This window comes from Symphalangus syndactylus, chromosome 9, assembly GCF_028878055.3.
Source record: "Symphalangus syndactylus isolate Jambi chromosome 9, NHGRI_mSymSyn1-v2.1_pri, whole genome shotgun sequence".
NCBI lineage: Eukaryota > Metazoa > Chordata > Mammalia > Primates > Hylobatidae > Symphalangus > Symphalangus syndactylus.
The window spans coordinates 49,803,583-49,817,221 of NC_072431.2; the positions used below are offsets into that span (position 1 = coordinate 49,803,583).

At 39.3% G+C, this 13,639-nt stretch overlaps 1 protein-coding gene across 7 annotated transcripts in view; it reads left to right on the plus strand.

Annotated features, from left to right (window-relative positions):
• The window catches only part of NEB (nebulin), a 264,687-nt gene that overhangs the window by 54,429 nt on the left and 196,619 nt on the right, over positions 1-13,639 (plus strand). For all 7 annotated transcript variants that reach the window (XM_055292138.2, XM_063646033.1, XM_063646034.1 and 4 more), the window contains exons 10-22: positions 1,490-1,594; positions 2,268-2,375; positions 5,022-5,138; positions 7,656-7,760; positions 7,847-7,954; positions 8,053-8,157; positions 8,572-8,670; positions 9,620-9,724; positions 10,670-10,777; positions 10,871-10,984; positions 12,942-13,043; positions 13,138-13,245; positions 13,335-13,439. In XM_055292138.2, coding sequence (XP_055148113.1) covers positions 1,490-1,594; positions 2,268-2,375; positions 5,022-5,138; positions 7,656-7,760; positions 7,847-7,954; positions 8,053-8,157; positions 8,572-8,670; positions 9,620-9,724; positions 10,670-10,777; positions 10,871-10,984; positions 12,942-13,043; positions 13,138-13,245; positions 13,335-13,439 — 1,389 coding nt within the window. The remainder of the gene's footprint in view (positions 1-1,489; positions 1,595-2,267; positions 2,376-5,021; positions 5,139-7,655; positions 7,761-7,846; positions 7,955-8,052; positions 8,158-8,571; positions 8,671-9,619; positions 9,725-10,669; positions 10,778-10,870; positions 10,985-12,941; positions 13,044-13,137; positions 13,246-13,334; positions 13,440-13,639) is intronic.

Sequence of the window (13,639 nt, forward strand, 5' to 3'; positions counted from 1 at the left end):
TCAGACTGCTGTGCTAGCAATCAGCGAGACTCCGTGGGCATAGGACCCTCCGAGCCAGGTGCGGGACACAATCTCCTAGTGTGCCGTTTTCCAGGCCCGTTGAAAAAGCGCAGTATTAGGACGGGACTGACCCGATATTCCAGGTGCCGTCTGTTTCCCCTTTCTTTGACTAGGAAAGGGAACTCCCTGACCCCTTGCGCTTCCCGAGTGAGGCAATGCCTTGCCCTGCTTCGGCTCGCGCACAGTGCGCTTCACTGACTGTCCTGCACCCACTGTTAGGCACTCCCTAGTGAGATGAAACCGGTACCTCAAGCAGAAATGCAGAAATCACCCGTCTTCTGTGTCGCTGGGGCTGGGAGCTGGAGACCGGAGCTGTTCCTATTCGGCCATCTTGGCTCCACCCTCTGGTCCCAGAGTTTGATAGGACTCTAAAATATATAGCTGCGAAAACCAGTTGGCTATTTATTTGCATATTAACCTTTTGAGAAGAAAGGAAATTAGGCATTTGAGTGAGGGCTAAGCTTCCTTTAACTCAAGCTCGTTGACTCTGCACCACATCACTCACCTTCTGTTACAGGTATACCAGAAAGACACTTTCTTTTTCCTTAAAGGGTACTGTGGGGATGTAGGCATATGCCAGTGCCTTGAGACCCATTAGTTGTATCTGTTAACACATTTTTATGAGCCATGGAGGGAGAATTGCTCTAACTCAGCTCGGGCTCTAGCTCATGGACCCAGGTTTGGGGTTGGCTTGGTTAATTCTGCTCCAAGAACACTTAAGCCAAGGTATTTCAAAACCACATATCATAGTCTCAGTTTATTGTAGTTGAACAAACATCTATGATGTAACTTCTGTGTGCTGCATTTTGTGTTGGGTTCTGGGGATATGAAAGCAAAGACATACCACCTCTCTATTCCAGGAGCTTACAGCCTGGGATTCAGATGGAGTGGGGTTTGGGAGTCAAATGGGGCAATAATTCAATTTTTGAATTACTTTCCAGTTCCTATTAAATTTAAATCTAAACTCGAAGATCTATTCGTTAGCCTGCAAGTTGAATTTTATTGTGGTTGTTTCTTTCTGGATAACTAGGAGTTTTGGTAAAGCTTAGAAATTAATGGCTAAGTTCATTTGGCATAGAAATCTCAGGTTGATAGGTTGTACTGTAACTCTGAAATATAAATAGAGGATGACTTCTGACTCTATTTCTTTAAACATCAGGGGACATCTGCAACTTCCGAATGAATGAAGTCCCCAAACTCAGCAAGGGTTGGGGGTGTTAGTACCCTCTTTCTCCGTTCTCTATCCCCATCACCCAACTTTCTGGTTGGGTAAATTGACAGTACATTGGAAGGTTTTTTTTTAAGGCATTTATTAAGGACCTAAGAGTGGCTTGCTGAAGATATTTTTAAAAGTTAATCATTATTTCTTAATTTGCTGTCTTATTTGTCAATTCATGAATTATGCTTGTCTTATTTTCTTTTTTTCTAGCAAAAATACAAAGAAGACTATGAAAATAAAATCAAAGGCAAATGGAGTGAGACACCTTGCTTTGAAGTTGCAAACGCCAGAATGAATGCTGATAACATTAGCACAGTAAGTGGGAAGGGATGGCTGGTGGGTCATCCTGGGAGGGAGACCCCTTTCCTTGGTGACTTCTAGCCACCTGCTCTACCTGAATGGGTGCCAGAACACTTGAGGCCCCTCTTCTTGGGGCAAGACCTGGTGTAGAGTTCCTGTTAAGAAAGAAATTTCACAAACTCTCTTTCCTTTTGAGAAATATTATTTTGGCCAAATGCCATGATTTCTACCTCGATTTTTACAACACATTACGGTGAGACCCTCTTACTGACTACAAAGTACGGTTAGTACAAGTTAAAGGGACTCTTTTTAATTATTCTTTGCCTGAGGGGCCAAACTGTACAGTTGTGAAATTTATTAATTTAGTATCTCCTCACTGGAAAACATAAGTCTAACTATTGTTTTCCTTTTCTCTTAAGTTCCCTGCTCCTGGCCCTTAAGAGCTCTTTCTTGGTAGCCAAGAAAAGCCTTTCTAATTCTGCTTTTAGCCTATTTTAGTTGTTCTAAATCTCTGTTGAGTTGCTAATCATTTTTGTAATGGTATCACATTCTCTAATTGTAATCTGACCAGCCTAAACCAAGGACAGGGTGGCTTTGTGTAACTTTTCCAAATCCCTGTGTCTTCTCATGGAAATTCTTGCATAGTTCGTTTCCACAGCAGTTCTTCAGCTTGTCTAATGTCTTACAGAGGAAATACCAGGAAGATTTTGAAAACATGAAAGACCAGATCTACTTCATGCAGACTGAAACACCAGAGTATAAAATGAATAAAAAAGCTGGTGTGGCAGCTAGCAAGGTACGAGGAAATCATCCCATTTATCTTGATGGTTTGAGTGTGGGTGAATTTCTTATAACTTTGGCTCTTGTATATAATTAGTAAAAAAGGGGAGGAGTGGTTCTTGGGGGAACTACCAGGGCTGAGACCAGTGGATGTGAGACATTTGAAAATGAGTAGAATTGAAACAAGAAGAACAACAACAAAAGTACTTTGGAATTATAATGGGGCTACTAAAAATGTTTTGCCATGTATGAGCATTAATAACATCTAATTACCATCTTCAATATTTCCTAATTTATTATTTGCCTGAGGAACCAAACTGTACATTTATCAATTTGATTTAGTGTCTTCTTACTGGAAGGGCCTTTTGCTGTTTAGAAGGAGAAAGACTGTAATCTTAGACAGCAGGACTTCTCCCCCCAGGAAGAGGCAATTGGCGGCCTTATACGAAGACAGGCAATCATACATGCAACACTATCATTATTTTTCTTATTTTCCCACTGACTGTGAAAAAACCTGGTCGCAGGTTCATAAATCCATGGATATTTCCATATGTTTGATTGAGTGACTTTGGTGAATGGCCTGAGTCCTTGGCATTCTAAAGCACGATGGTCACTAAAGAGAGCATAAACTTCGAAGCCAAACACACTTGGTTCTAACCCTGGCCTTGGCTGTGCCGGAGAAAGCAGGATTACATCACTTAGAAGGCTATTACAGCATCCACGTGTAAGACGGTGGTTTGGACCAGGAGGGTAGCAAGGCAGGTGATAAGAAGTATTTTGAAAGAGCAGCTGACTTGATTTGCTGATGGATTGGATGACGCGTGTTTTGGTCTAAGCAGTTAGATGAATGGGGTTTCCTTTTATTGTGACGGAGAAGACTATGGAAGAAGTTGGTAATTTTTTTGGAGGACAGACAGGAGCTCATCTTCAGATATGGTAGATTTGAGATGCTTTTTAGATATCCACATGGAAGTGTCAGAGGTCAGTCGACTACACGAGCCTGAAGTTTCAGGGAGATATATGGAAAGTTGTATAAACTGGGGTGTCATCAACATATGAGACTATTTCATGCCATGAGTCTGGAGAGCATCAAGGGAGTGAGTGTAAACAGAAAACTTTAGGGGCTGAACTCTGGGGTCCTTCCATGGGAACATATATGTGAGATGAGGGAGAAGCAAAATCAGGAGAGGGCAATGTGAAGGGGGAAGGGAGTTATCAACTGTGTCAAATGTCTCTGAAATGGATTTACCAATGTCTGGTCTCTGGTGACCTGAACAAGAGCAATTTGGTGGAGTCTGCTTAGAGAGGATTCACGAGTGAATGAAAAGAGGGAAATTGAAGATACAAGTGTATTCAACTCTTTCTAAGTATTTTCCTGGTAAGAAAAGAAGAAAATGGGCAAGTAGCTGATGAAAAACTGGGTAAAGAGGGACTTTCTAAGATACGAAACAAAAACATCATGTTGATGGAAAGAATCCAGTAGAAAGGGAAGATTTGGTGATGTTGGAATGGGGAAGAATGTCTGGAGTGATATCCTAGAGTAGGTGGAAGGGGAAGAGATCTGGTGCTTAAGAGGAGGGGATGGCTTTGCCACAAGCCCTGACAGTTCATCTGCATAACAGGGAAGAAGGCTGCGTATCCCAGATGCAGGTAGGGGGAGAGTACAGTTTATGAATCTGCTTTCTGGTTGTTTCCATTTTTCAAGGAAACAGTTAATTCTCTAAGGTGGAAAAGTGATCTGAGTCTCCCATTCCTGTAGCATACTGTTGTGATGCTCTGTGGAGGCTGAGGGGTGGATGCCTCTGTGCTTCCCTCGTGTATCTCTTGCCTTTGGATACCAAGCTGATTGCCTTTGTTTTCTGAGTTCATAAGTGGTAGATTTATCTAGGATTCCTTGAACTTCTGTGGTTACATTGCCTGAATAAAGGGCTTACACTGGGGATCATGGTGGGAACCAGGATCAGTTTCTTGTTCTAATCCCTGTGGACAGGCTCCTGATGGGGGCTTGTGAACCCTGGCTTCCCTATTCTCCCCCAACACCCCTCAACTTGCTGCTTCTGCCATAGCTGGAATTAAAAGTGCAAATAGGAATGGCAGAAGGAAAAGCAAGGCTCCTTCTCCCTGCTCCTTCCTCCTCCTCCTTCTGCTTGTAAATTGAATACATGTGTGCTCCATGCACAGTTGCAGGTGAGGCATAAAAGGGTGGATTAGTGGTACTTCCAGCTTCCTTTCTTTAGGAGCGTGTTGGCAGGTAGGTAGCTGGGCGTTGAGAGCTGAGTGAAGGTTCTATAGCAGCAGGTATCTGGGACATCTTGCACGGTCACTATTTGGATTTCTTTCTCTCTCCTATTATTTCTGTATCTCTCTCTTTGAGGGCAAGGACCATGTGTTCTTTCTTATATCTGTCCCCAAGCCAGAAACAGAATTGACACCCTATGGATAAGTTTGAATGAATAAATGAATGGGAAGAAAAAGCATCCTGGAAATTTATGCAGTTTCTCTGCTGCTGTTAAGAGTTACTATGAGTATTTTGTTTATAAAATGTCAAGCTGCCATTTTTCTAAAGAGAAAATTGATTTGTGGAAGTATGTCATATTCATAATAGAGACGGGGGCAAAAATAACCCATAGAGTTACTTTATCATTTTATTTCACTTCTACAGGTAAAATACAAAGAAGACTATGAAAAGAATAAAGGAAAAGCAGATTACAATGTGCTTCCTGCTTCAGAGAACCCACTGCTTAGGCAGCTGAAGGCAGCAGGAGATGCCCTAAGTGATGTAAGTATATTTTTTGTCAAAAGTGTTTTTAAACCTTAGCTGCAAAAGAAATGAAAATTTTCTCCTTTAATGACTAAATGAATATATAACTTTGCAAATACGTTAAGGTTATGGAGTGGTAGGTTCATTGGAACTATGTAACCACAGAAAGGCATGAGTCCCTCTGAGTACAACGTGCCTTAATGTTTGTGGTTCTGTGGGGTTAATTCAATGGGAAGGGAAATTCTCATTTGCTTATGAGCTCTGGGCACCTGGGCCTCCATATGGATGTGTTGCTTATGAGCTCTGGGCACCTGGGCCTCCACATTGCAGATGTGTTGTTATTTTGACAGAAGCAGAAGGAGACTTTCAAAGATAGATCTTGGCCCCAGAAACCATCATTTGCCAACAACAGAACTTAAAAGATGGGCCCCTAAGTCTTCACAGGACTTTCTAATTGTGCAATTATTAAGAGCCCGACTAAGCCGTTCAATTTAAAGCATATTAGGCAAATGAGACTGGGCTTGGGATTAAAGGACTAACAGCCTGAGAGAGAGAGAGAGAGAGAGATTGAATATGTGATGATTTGAGTTTATCTCTTACGGTTAGGTTTGCATTAAGCTTTCCTAGAATTTGTGGATTTTATGTAGCTGTCTGTGTGGGTTAGTTATCTTTTCTTTGTCCCTTGAACTAAGTCAGCAGCATAGGAAATATGTGTGTGTGGTTGGGGAGCAGGTGTAGGAAAGTGGCAAGTGAGAGGGTATAAATGGATCTGTCCAAATAGCTCTGCTGGGAAATCAATGCAAAGCACGTTTGCTTTCTTTTAAAAAACATTTTATTTCAGGGTACAGGTGGCTTTTGGTTACATGGAAAAGTTCTTTAGTGTTGATTGCTGAGATTTTGGTGCACCCATCACCTACACAGTGTACACTATGATCAATATGTAGTCTTTACTCCCTCACTCCCACCCCAACATTCCACTCAAGTCCCCAAAGTCCATTATATCATTCGTCTGCCTTTGTGTCCTCATAGCTTAGCTCCCACTTATAAGTGAGAGCATATGATACTTGGTTTTTCATTCCTGAGTTACTTCATTTAGAATAATGGCCTCTAGCTCCATTCAAGTTGCTTTGAAAGACATTATTTCATTCATTTTCATGGCTGAGTAGCATTCCATGCTGTATATATACCACATTTTCTTTATCCACTCGTTGGTTGATGGGCCCTTAAATTGGTTCCACATCTTTGCAATTGTGAATTGTGCTGCTATGAACATACTTATGCATGTGTCTTTTTCATATGATTTCTTTTCCTTTGGGTAGATACCCAGTAGTGGGATTGCTGGATTGAATGGTAGTTCTATTTTCAGTTCTTTAAGGAATCTCCGTACTGTTTTCCATGGTGGCTGTACTAATTTACATTCCCACCCGTAATGTAAAAGCAGTTTAAAGCAGTTTTACTCTCTAAGTGAAAAACATCCTTATTAAACATCTAAAAGCCCAAGTTCAAATCTCCTTTGTTGATAAAGACAGGAATATAAAAATATTAAACATGAATAGCATCATTTACATTTTGAAAACCCAGAATGAAAAAAGTGACAATAATCTGCTTTATCAGCTGCATATTTAAAACTAATCATTGCTTCTTTTTGTTCACGCTAAAGATAAATCCTGGCAGAGAAGAGTTAGTAATAACTCACAGTACCAGTTCATATATATATATATCTCTTATTTTGAAGGCTAATTGTTTGTATAATAAGAGATTTTTTATAGGTATAGGAGGGAAGGAGATTGTGTATTTCTCACCTTATATAACTTTTTCATGAAGATTTGTTTAAAAAGAATTAAACAACTTGCAATTGCTCAAAACCTGTGTTTGCTGTGGTGCTATCAGTGAGGAAAGAGTATGTGAGCTGAGAGACCGAGAGGGCAGCAATTCACAAATACACAAGAATCTCTGCTACTAAGGGCATGGTCAGAGGTGGCATATGGGTTTCCTAATTTTTTGAGTTTGGAATGTACGAAACTCAGGCTTTATAATAATTGCTAATAGAGCAGTCTTACAATTCATGACATTCCGTGTTTGATTGTCAGGTTTTTTTCTTTTTGTTTTGTTTTGTTTTGAGACGGAGTCTCGCGCTCGCCCGGGCTGGAGTGCAGTGGTGCCATCTCGGCTCACTGCAACCTCCGCCTCCCGGGTTCAAGTGATTCTCCTGCCTCAGCCTCCCAAGTAGGTGGGATTACAGGCACCCGCCACCATGCCCAGGTAATTTTTTGTATTTTCAGTAGAGAGAGGGTTTCACTTTGTTGGCTAGGCTTGTCTCAAACTTCTGACCTCGTGATTTGCCCGCCTCGGCCTCCTAAAGTGCTGGGATTACAGGCATGAGCCACCACACCCAGCCTCAGTTGTCAGTTTTTAAGACAGTTGACAGGCGATATCTTTTCTTCATTTTTTGTTTAGTGTTAGAAAATGTAAGTGTTATAATCAGCGTGGGAGTGACAGGAATCTACTTTAACCGATTTTTTTTTTCTTTGACAGAAACTATACAAGGAAAACTATGAAAAGACAAAAGCAAAGAGCATAAATTACTGCGAGACCCCCAAATTCAAGCTCGATACTGTTCTGCAGAACTTCAGTAGTGATGTAAGCAATCTTACTGTCACTCTTTCTGATAAAAAAAGAACCCATTATTTCACCAATTAATAAATGAAATATGTTTTGTCTTGCAGAAAAAATACAAAGATTCCTACTTAAAAAATATTTTGGGACATTATGTAGGCAGCTTCGAGGATCCATACCATTCACACTGCATGAAAGTCACAGCGCAAAACAGTGATGTAAGTTCTAAGACAATTGTCTGACTTTCCAAAATAACATTTTTCTTAGGGCATGAATACCATGGCTGCATCTTATGCCTGATTTCTTCTTCTCATAGAAAAACTACAAAGCAGAATACGAAGAAGACAGAGGCAAAGGCTTCTTCCCTCAGACCATAACTCAAGAATATGAAGCAATTAAGAAACTAGATCAGTGTAAAGATGTAAGTCTGTAGTCTGAACTTCGAATGTGACTGCCTTCCATAGCATCTAGTGGTCAGGATATGTTTAAAATGTTGCCACTTTTACAAATAAATGTAAGCCAGGCAATTGCAAGAAAGGAAATCTATTTTGTAGTAAACATTCTATTTTCCCCTTTTTGACATCCCTACATTTTAAGAGGTAGTTCTAGCTCATTTTCCCAAAGAAGAGTTATCAGAAACCTGAAGATATAGGAAAGTTTCTCATACAGATATAAGAGCACCTCTCAAACCACTGTCTAGTTAGAAAAAATATATATTTTATTAACTACAAGTTTCATTGCTTTGTGGGGCATGAGGTTCTATTTGCTTGGCCTGTGAGCCACCTTGGATCTGACAGGTGATACTACTAAACCAAATGCCTTTGCTTCCCCACAGCACACCTACAAAGTCCATCCAGATAAGACAAAATTCACCCAAGTTACAGACTCTCCTGTTCTGCTACAAGCCCAAGTCAATTCCAAACAACTGAGTGACGTAAGTTCCTCTAACTACCCAGGACACCCCATTATGAGGGATAACATTTCATAACTCTATACATAAAATCCAATGTCTTATCAAGTTTTTTCAAAAGACTGAATGTTAGCAAGTTTAAACAGTATATATTTGTATAAAATATATTTCTGCATTTCTTGGGTGGATAAAATATACAGTGAAACAATTCTGTGAAGGAAACAAATGTAGCTTAAAGCAATGGAAAGAACATGAGTTCTAGAATCAAACAAAATCGCATTCAAATGTTAGCTCTGTCACTGATGTCTGGGTGGCCAAAGATTTAACCCACCACTGGCTGATATTTCCCTTTTATAATTTGTGGTTGTTTTGAAGAGTAAGTGAAGGAAGAAATATGCACTGCATATACCCTGGCCAACAGCAGGTATTCAGTACATGAGTTTCTCTCTCCCTAGTAAGTTTCTGGAAATTGGAATCTCTGAGACAAATTTTATTATATGAGCTTTAAGTGTGGATTTCCAAAGCTGCGTTGAACTAAAACAATAAAAGTGACCTCAATAGATGAATGGCCAGAAATGAAGGCTCCAGTTAGAGCATCAAAAGCCCTGATGTCTGTGAGAGGACTCTTAATCAGATGAAAGGAAAGTGGCTGTGGTACGTGAGCACTGACAGTGACAAGAAAGACAGGGCGGGGCCCTCTCAGAACCTACAGGGCCGATTGTGCTAAGCAGGGAGGGGAACATGTTTGACAGAGCCACCTCATTCCCTTAGGGTCCTACCATGGTGACAGATGTGATAATAGCTGTCAAATGTCCCACACACAGGTTCAGTAATGCAGGTGGCCTACCCAAGCTCTAGATGTCTCTTCTGAACTCAATATGTCACTGACTTTACAAAATGTACCACACAAGAATTTTTGTATTCTGGAACAATTCTTCTGAACTAATTGGTTCTCTCTCTCTCTCTGTCATAGTTAAATTACAAAGCAAAACATGAAAGTGAAAAGTTCAAGTGCCATATCCCCCCTGATACTCCTGCTTTTATCCAGCACAAAGTCAATGCCTATAACCTGAGTGATGTAAGTTCCTCATGCCCTGTACCACGTGATGTACTGACAACCTGTGCTTTTATTTTTGAACTGCTTTGTTGCAATTCAATGAATAGATTCATGTTAAAAATGGGAAGAACTGTTAACATTTGTATCATGTTCCTGTGCCTCTGCCAATATAACTGAATTCACCTTACAAAATGTGTGTAGCAATCTTATAAGTAGTTTCATACAATTAGATAATCGTAATATAGTATTGTAACCAGCCCTCAGAATGCTACCTCTCATGTATGCTTAATTGCAAATTTTAATGGTAGATCTTTTAGCCATATATTCATTTAAATTATATATAATTCATTTATTCCCTGGGCTTATAATGTCCCTTATTTCACACAAATGATATTTATTTCTACATGTATGAGAACTTGCATGAATAAAGATATAGGGGATTGAAAGGGCAGAAGTCCAGATACCCATTTCTATCCTCCATTTTTCAAACTTCATTTTATAGAAAAGTTAAATTATCCTTGGGGTTCTCTATTTCTTCAATAGTTCTATAAATGAGTACTAAGATTATCTGGCATCAATGAGTATTGTAATGATTTATGAGATAACCTTTGCAGAGAACTTAGAGGTCAAATGAAAGTGATGCCTTTATATCATAAAAAAGTAACTTAACTTTAGAATATATGTGCTACTCTATAAAACATTCAGTGTTAGGAATCAAATATCAGTATAATAGCTAGAATTAAATTAATTTGATAAAAAATTCTCATAGGGAGTAGAGAAGCCCAATCTTGGAGAATTAATAGCTCCAGCTTGAGAAGAAATATTTAAAATATGCATGATTTCCTAGACAATAAAAGGGCCCATTTATTTTATATCAAGACGAGGTATTTAGTTACCCATTAGTCTTTAAAGGTCATGACATGCATATCACTTTTGCCAATTCCCTTGCTGAATTTTTCTATCCAGAATCTTTATAAGCAAGACTGGGAGAAGAGCAAAGCCAAGAAATTTGACATTAAAGTGGACGCCATTCCCCTGCTGGCAGCCAAAGCCAACACCAAGAACACCAGCGATGTGAGTGTGGCCTGGGGACCTGGGGACCTGGACAGGGTGGCCTTGGGGACATTTCCTGGCAAGTGGAATCTGGCATGTGTGATGTCTTTGCAGGTGATGTACAAGAAAGACTATGAAAAAAACAAAGGGAAAATGATTGGAGCCCTCAGCATTAATGACGATCCCAAGATGTTGCACTCCTTGAAGGTGGCCAAAAACCAGAGTGATGTGAGTGTCTTTGTAATTCACCCCTATTTTCAGACGTGGCCACAAAGTTGCTGTTTAATATAACCTTGGATGGACGTTAGCCTAACTGAAATATTGGATTCAAGATGACAAATCACACATGAAATCTTCACCCAGGTGCTAAAGGAAGATGAACTTCCTTATTCTTGTTGATGCCTTTGATACCAGTGAATGCTGCAAAAGTTTCCTTAATCTCCTTAATGCCCTCTGTTTTATTAGGAGGAAAAATATTCTGGCAATATCATTGTTTTTATTATTTTTCCTAGAAATGAGCTTAATATGTGTAAGTATAGGTACATGTGCATGTATATATTCACCCAATGCCCTGAACTGATTAAGGTAGTTTGCAAAAATATATATATAGAAAAACGAAAAGAAGTAAAGAAATTAGTTTAAGGGCAAAGTAAGAAAAACTACATAAGACCTAAACTCAAAAGCAAAACGTTTTATTTTAAGAAATTTATAGAATATCGATCTTATTTTAAAGACTTTAACATATTTATTAAAAATAAAATATGACCCAGCAATCCCATTACTGGGCATATACCCAAAGGAATATAAATCATTCTATTATAAAGATATATGAACACATATGTTCATTGCAGCACTATTCACAATAGCAAAGACAAGGAATCAACAATGATAGATTTGATAAAGAAAATGTGGTACGGATACACCATGGAATACTATGCAGCCATAAAACGAAATCAGATCATGTCCTTTGCAGGGACATGGATGGAGCTGGAAGCCATTATCCTCAGCAAACTAATGCAGGAACAGAAAATCAAATACCTCATGTTCTTACTTACAAGTGGGAGTTGAATGTTGAGAACACATGGATACATGGGGGGTACAACACACACTGTTGGAGGCTGGGGGTCGGGGAGGAGGGAGAGCATCAGGAAGAATAGCTAATGGATACTGGGCTTAATTCCTAGGTGACAGGATGATCTGTGCAGCAAACCACCATGGCACACACTTACCTATGTAACAAACCCACAATCCTGCACATGTACACCTGAACTTAAAAGTTGGAAATCAAGCAAAAAAATAAAAACTAAGATAAAACTCTTCACAGAAATTACTTTCCTAATTCCTAGCAAAAAAGAAATACAGACAAATCATCTTTTCATTTATTATTGCTCTAAAGAAAACTGTTGGGTCTTAATGTTAAAAGCCAGCTTCCAGAGGTGTTACAAAATGCATTTTCACCAACTGCTCAACAGAATACTCTTCCAGGACTGTGCTTAATTATCTAAGGTTCACCTTATACCTTTTACCTCATTTTGCATCAATTCTTAAACTCATTTTTCTTTCCTTCTTTATTTTTTGAGACAGGCTCTCGCTCTGTCATCCAGGCTGGGGTGCAGTGTCACAATCTCGGCTCACTACAATCTCTGCTTCCCAGGTTCAAGCAATTCTCCTGCCTCAGCCTCCCAAGTGGCTGGGATTACAGACATGTGCCATCATGCCCGGCTGATTTTTGTATTTTTAGTAGAGACGGGGTTTTACCATGTTGGCCAGGCTGGTGTCGAACTCCTGGCCTTGAGTGATCTGCCCACCTTGGCTTCCCAAAGTGCTGTGATGACAGGTGTGAGCCCCTGCACCTAGCGAAACTCATTTTTCTTTAAACATATTCAAATGAATTATTTTAAGACAAAAACTTGCTTAAATAGCAGCATTGGTGTGCTTTAAGTTATTCAGTCTGAAAAAATATTAGGACAAGTAACATAAACGTCTTTATGATTATTAGCAGATGAGATTATATAAGGCATGAGCCTCTACCACATCTATTCTGCTTTTCTGCTTTGTGGAAAATTGATGGTGAGAAAACATAAATTTTGCCCCTTCAGTTAAAGTGCAGCAATGACATGAATGGCTTTTACTTTATGAGATATATTTTTCTTATTTTTGGTTTAATTTCTTTTTCCTTTAACAGAGATTATACAAGGAAAACTATGAGAAGACAAAGGCAAAGAGTATGAATTACTGCGAGACCCCAAAATATCAACTTGATACTCAGCTGAAGAACTTCAGTGAGGTTCGAAAAGCCACGGTTACCTCTCGGGTAGGAGGGCTTTCCTACCATTTGACAAATGATTATTAACTTGAATTACATTTGTTTTATTTTTCAGGCTAAATATAAAGACTTATATGTAAAGGATATTTTGGGACATTATGTAGGCAGCGTGGAGGACCCATATCACACACACTGCATGAAAGTTGCCGCTCAAAACAGTGACGTAAGTTTGAAGACAATGGTTCATGCCTCACAGTGACATTGTTTGAGAACCATAACAATCATGATCTATTTTTGGTTTTCTCATTATAGAAAAGTTACAAAGCAGAATATGAAGAAGATAAAGGAAAATGCTATTTCCCTCAGACAATAACACAAGAATATGAAGCAATCAAGAAGCTGGACCAGTGTAAAGATGTAAGTTAGCTGCCCTGAATTATTGAAATTGGGCTTGGGATTCTTGTGACATCTAGTGGTAAATTTAGCAGGAGTTTACATGCTAATATCTAGTGATTAGAAGGAGATAATTACATTTTACATTTTGATTTTGGGGTGGAACTGGGGAACACAACAATTATGTTGAGGAGAGCCATTTGTTACAAAATTTCAGATTTTAA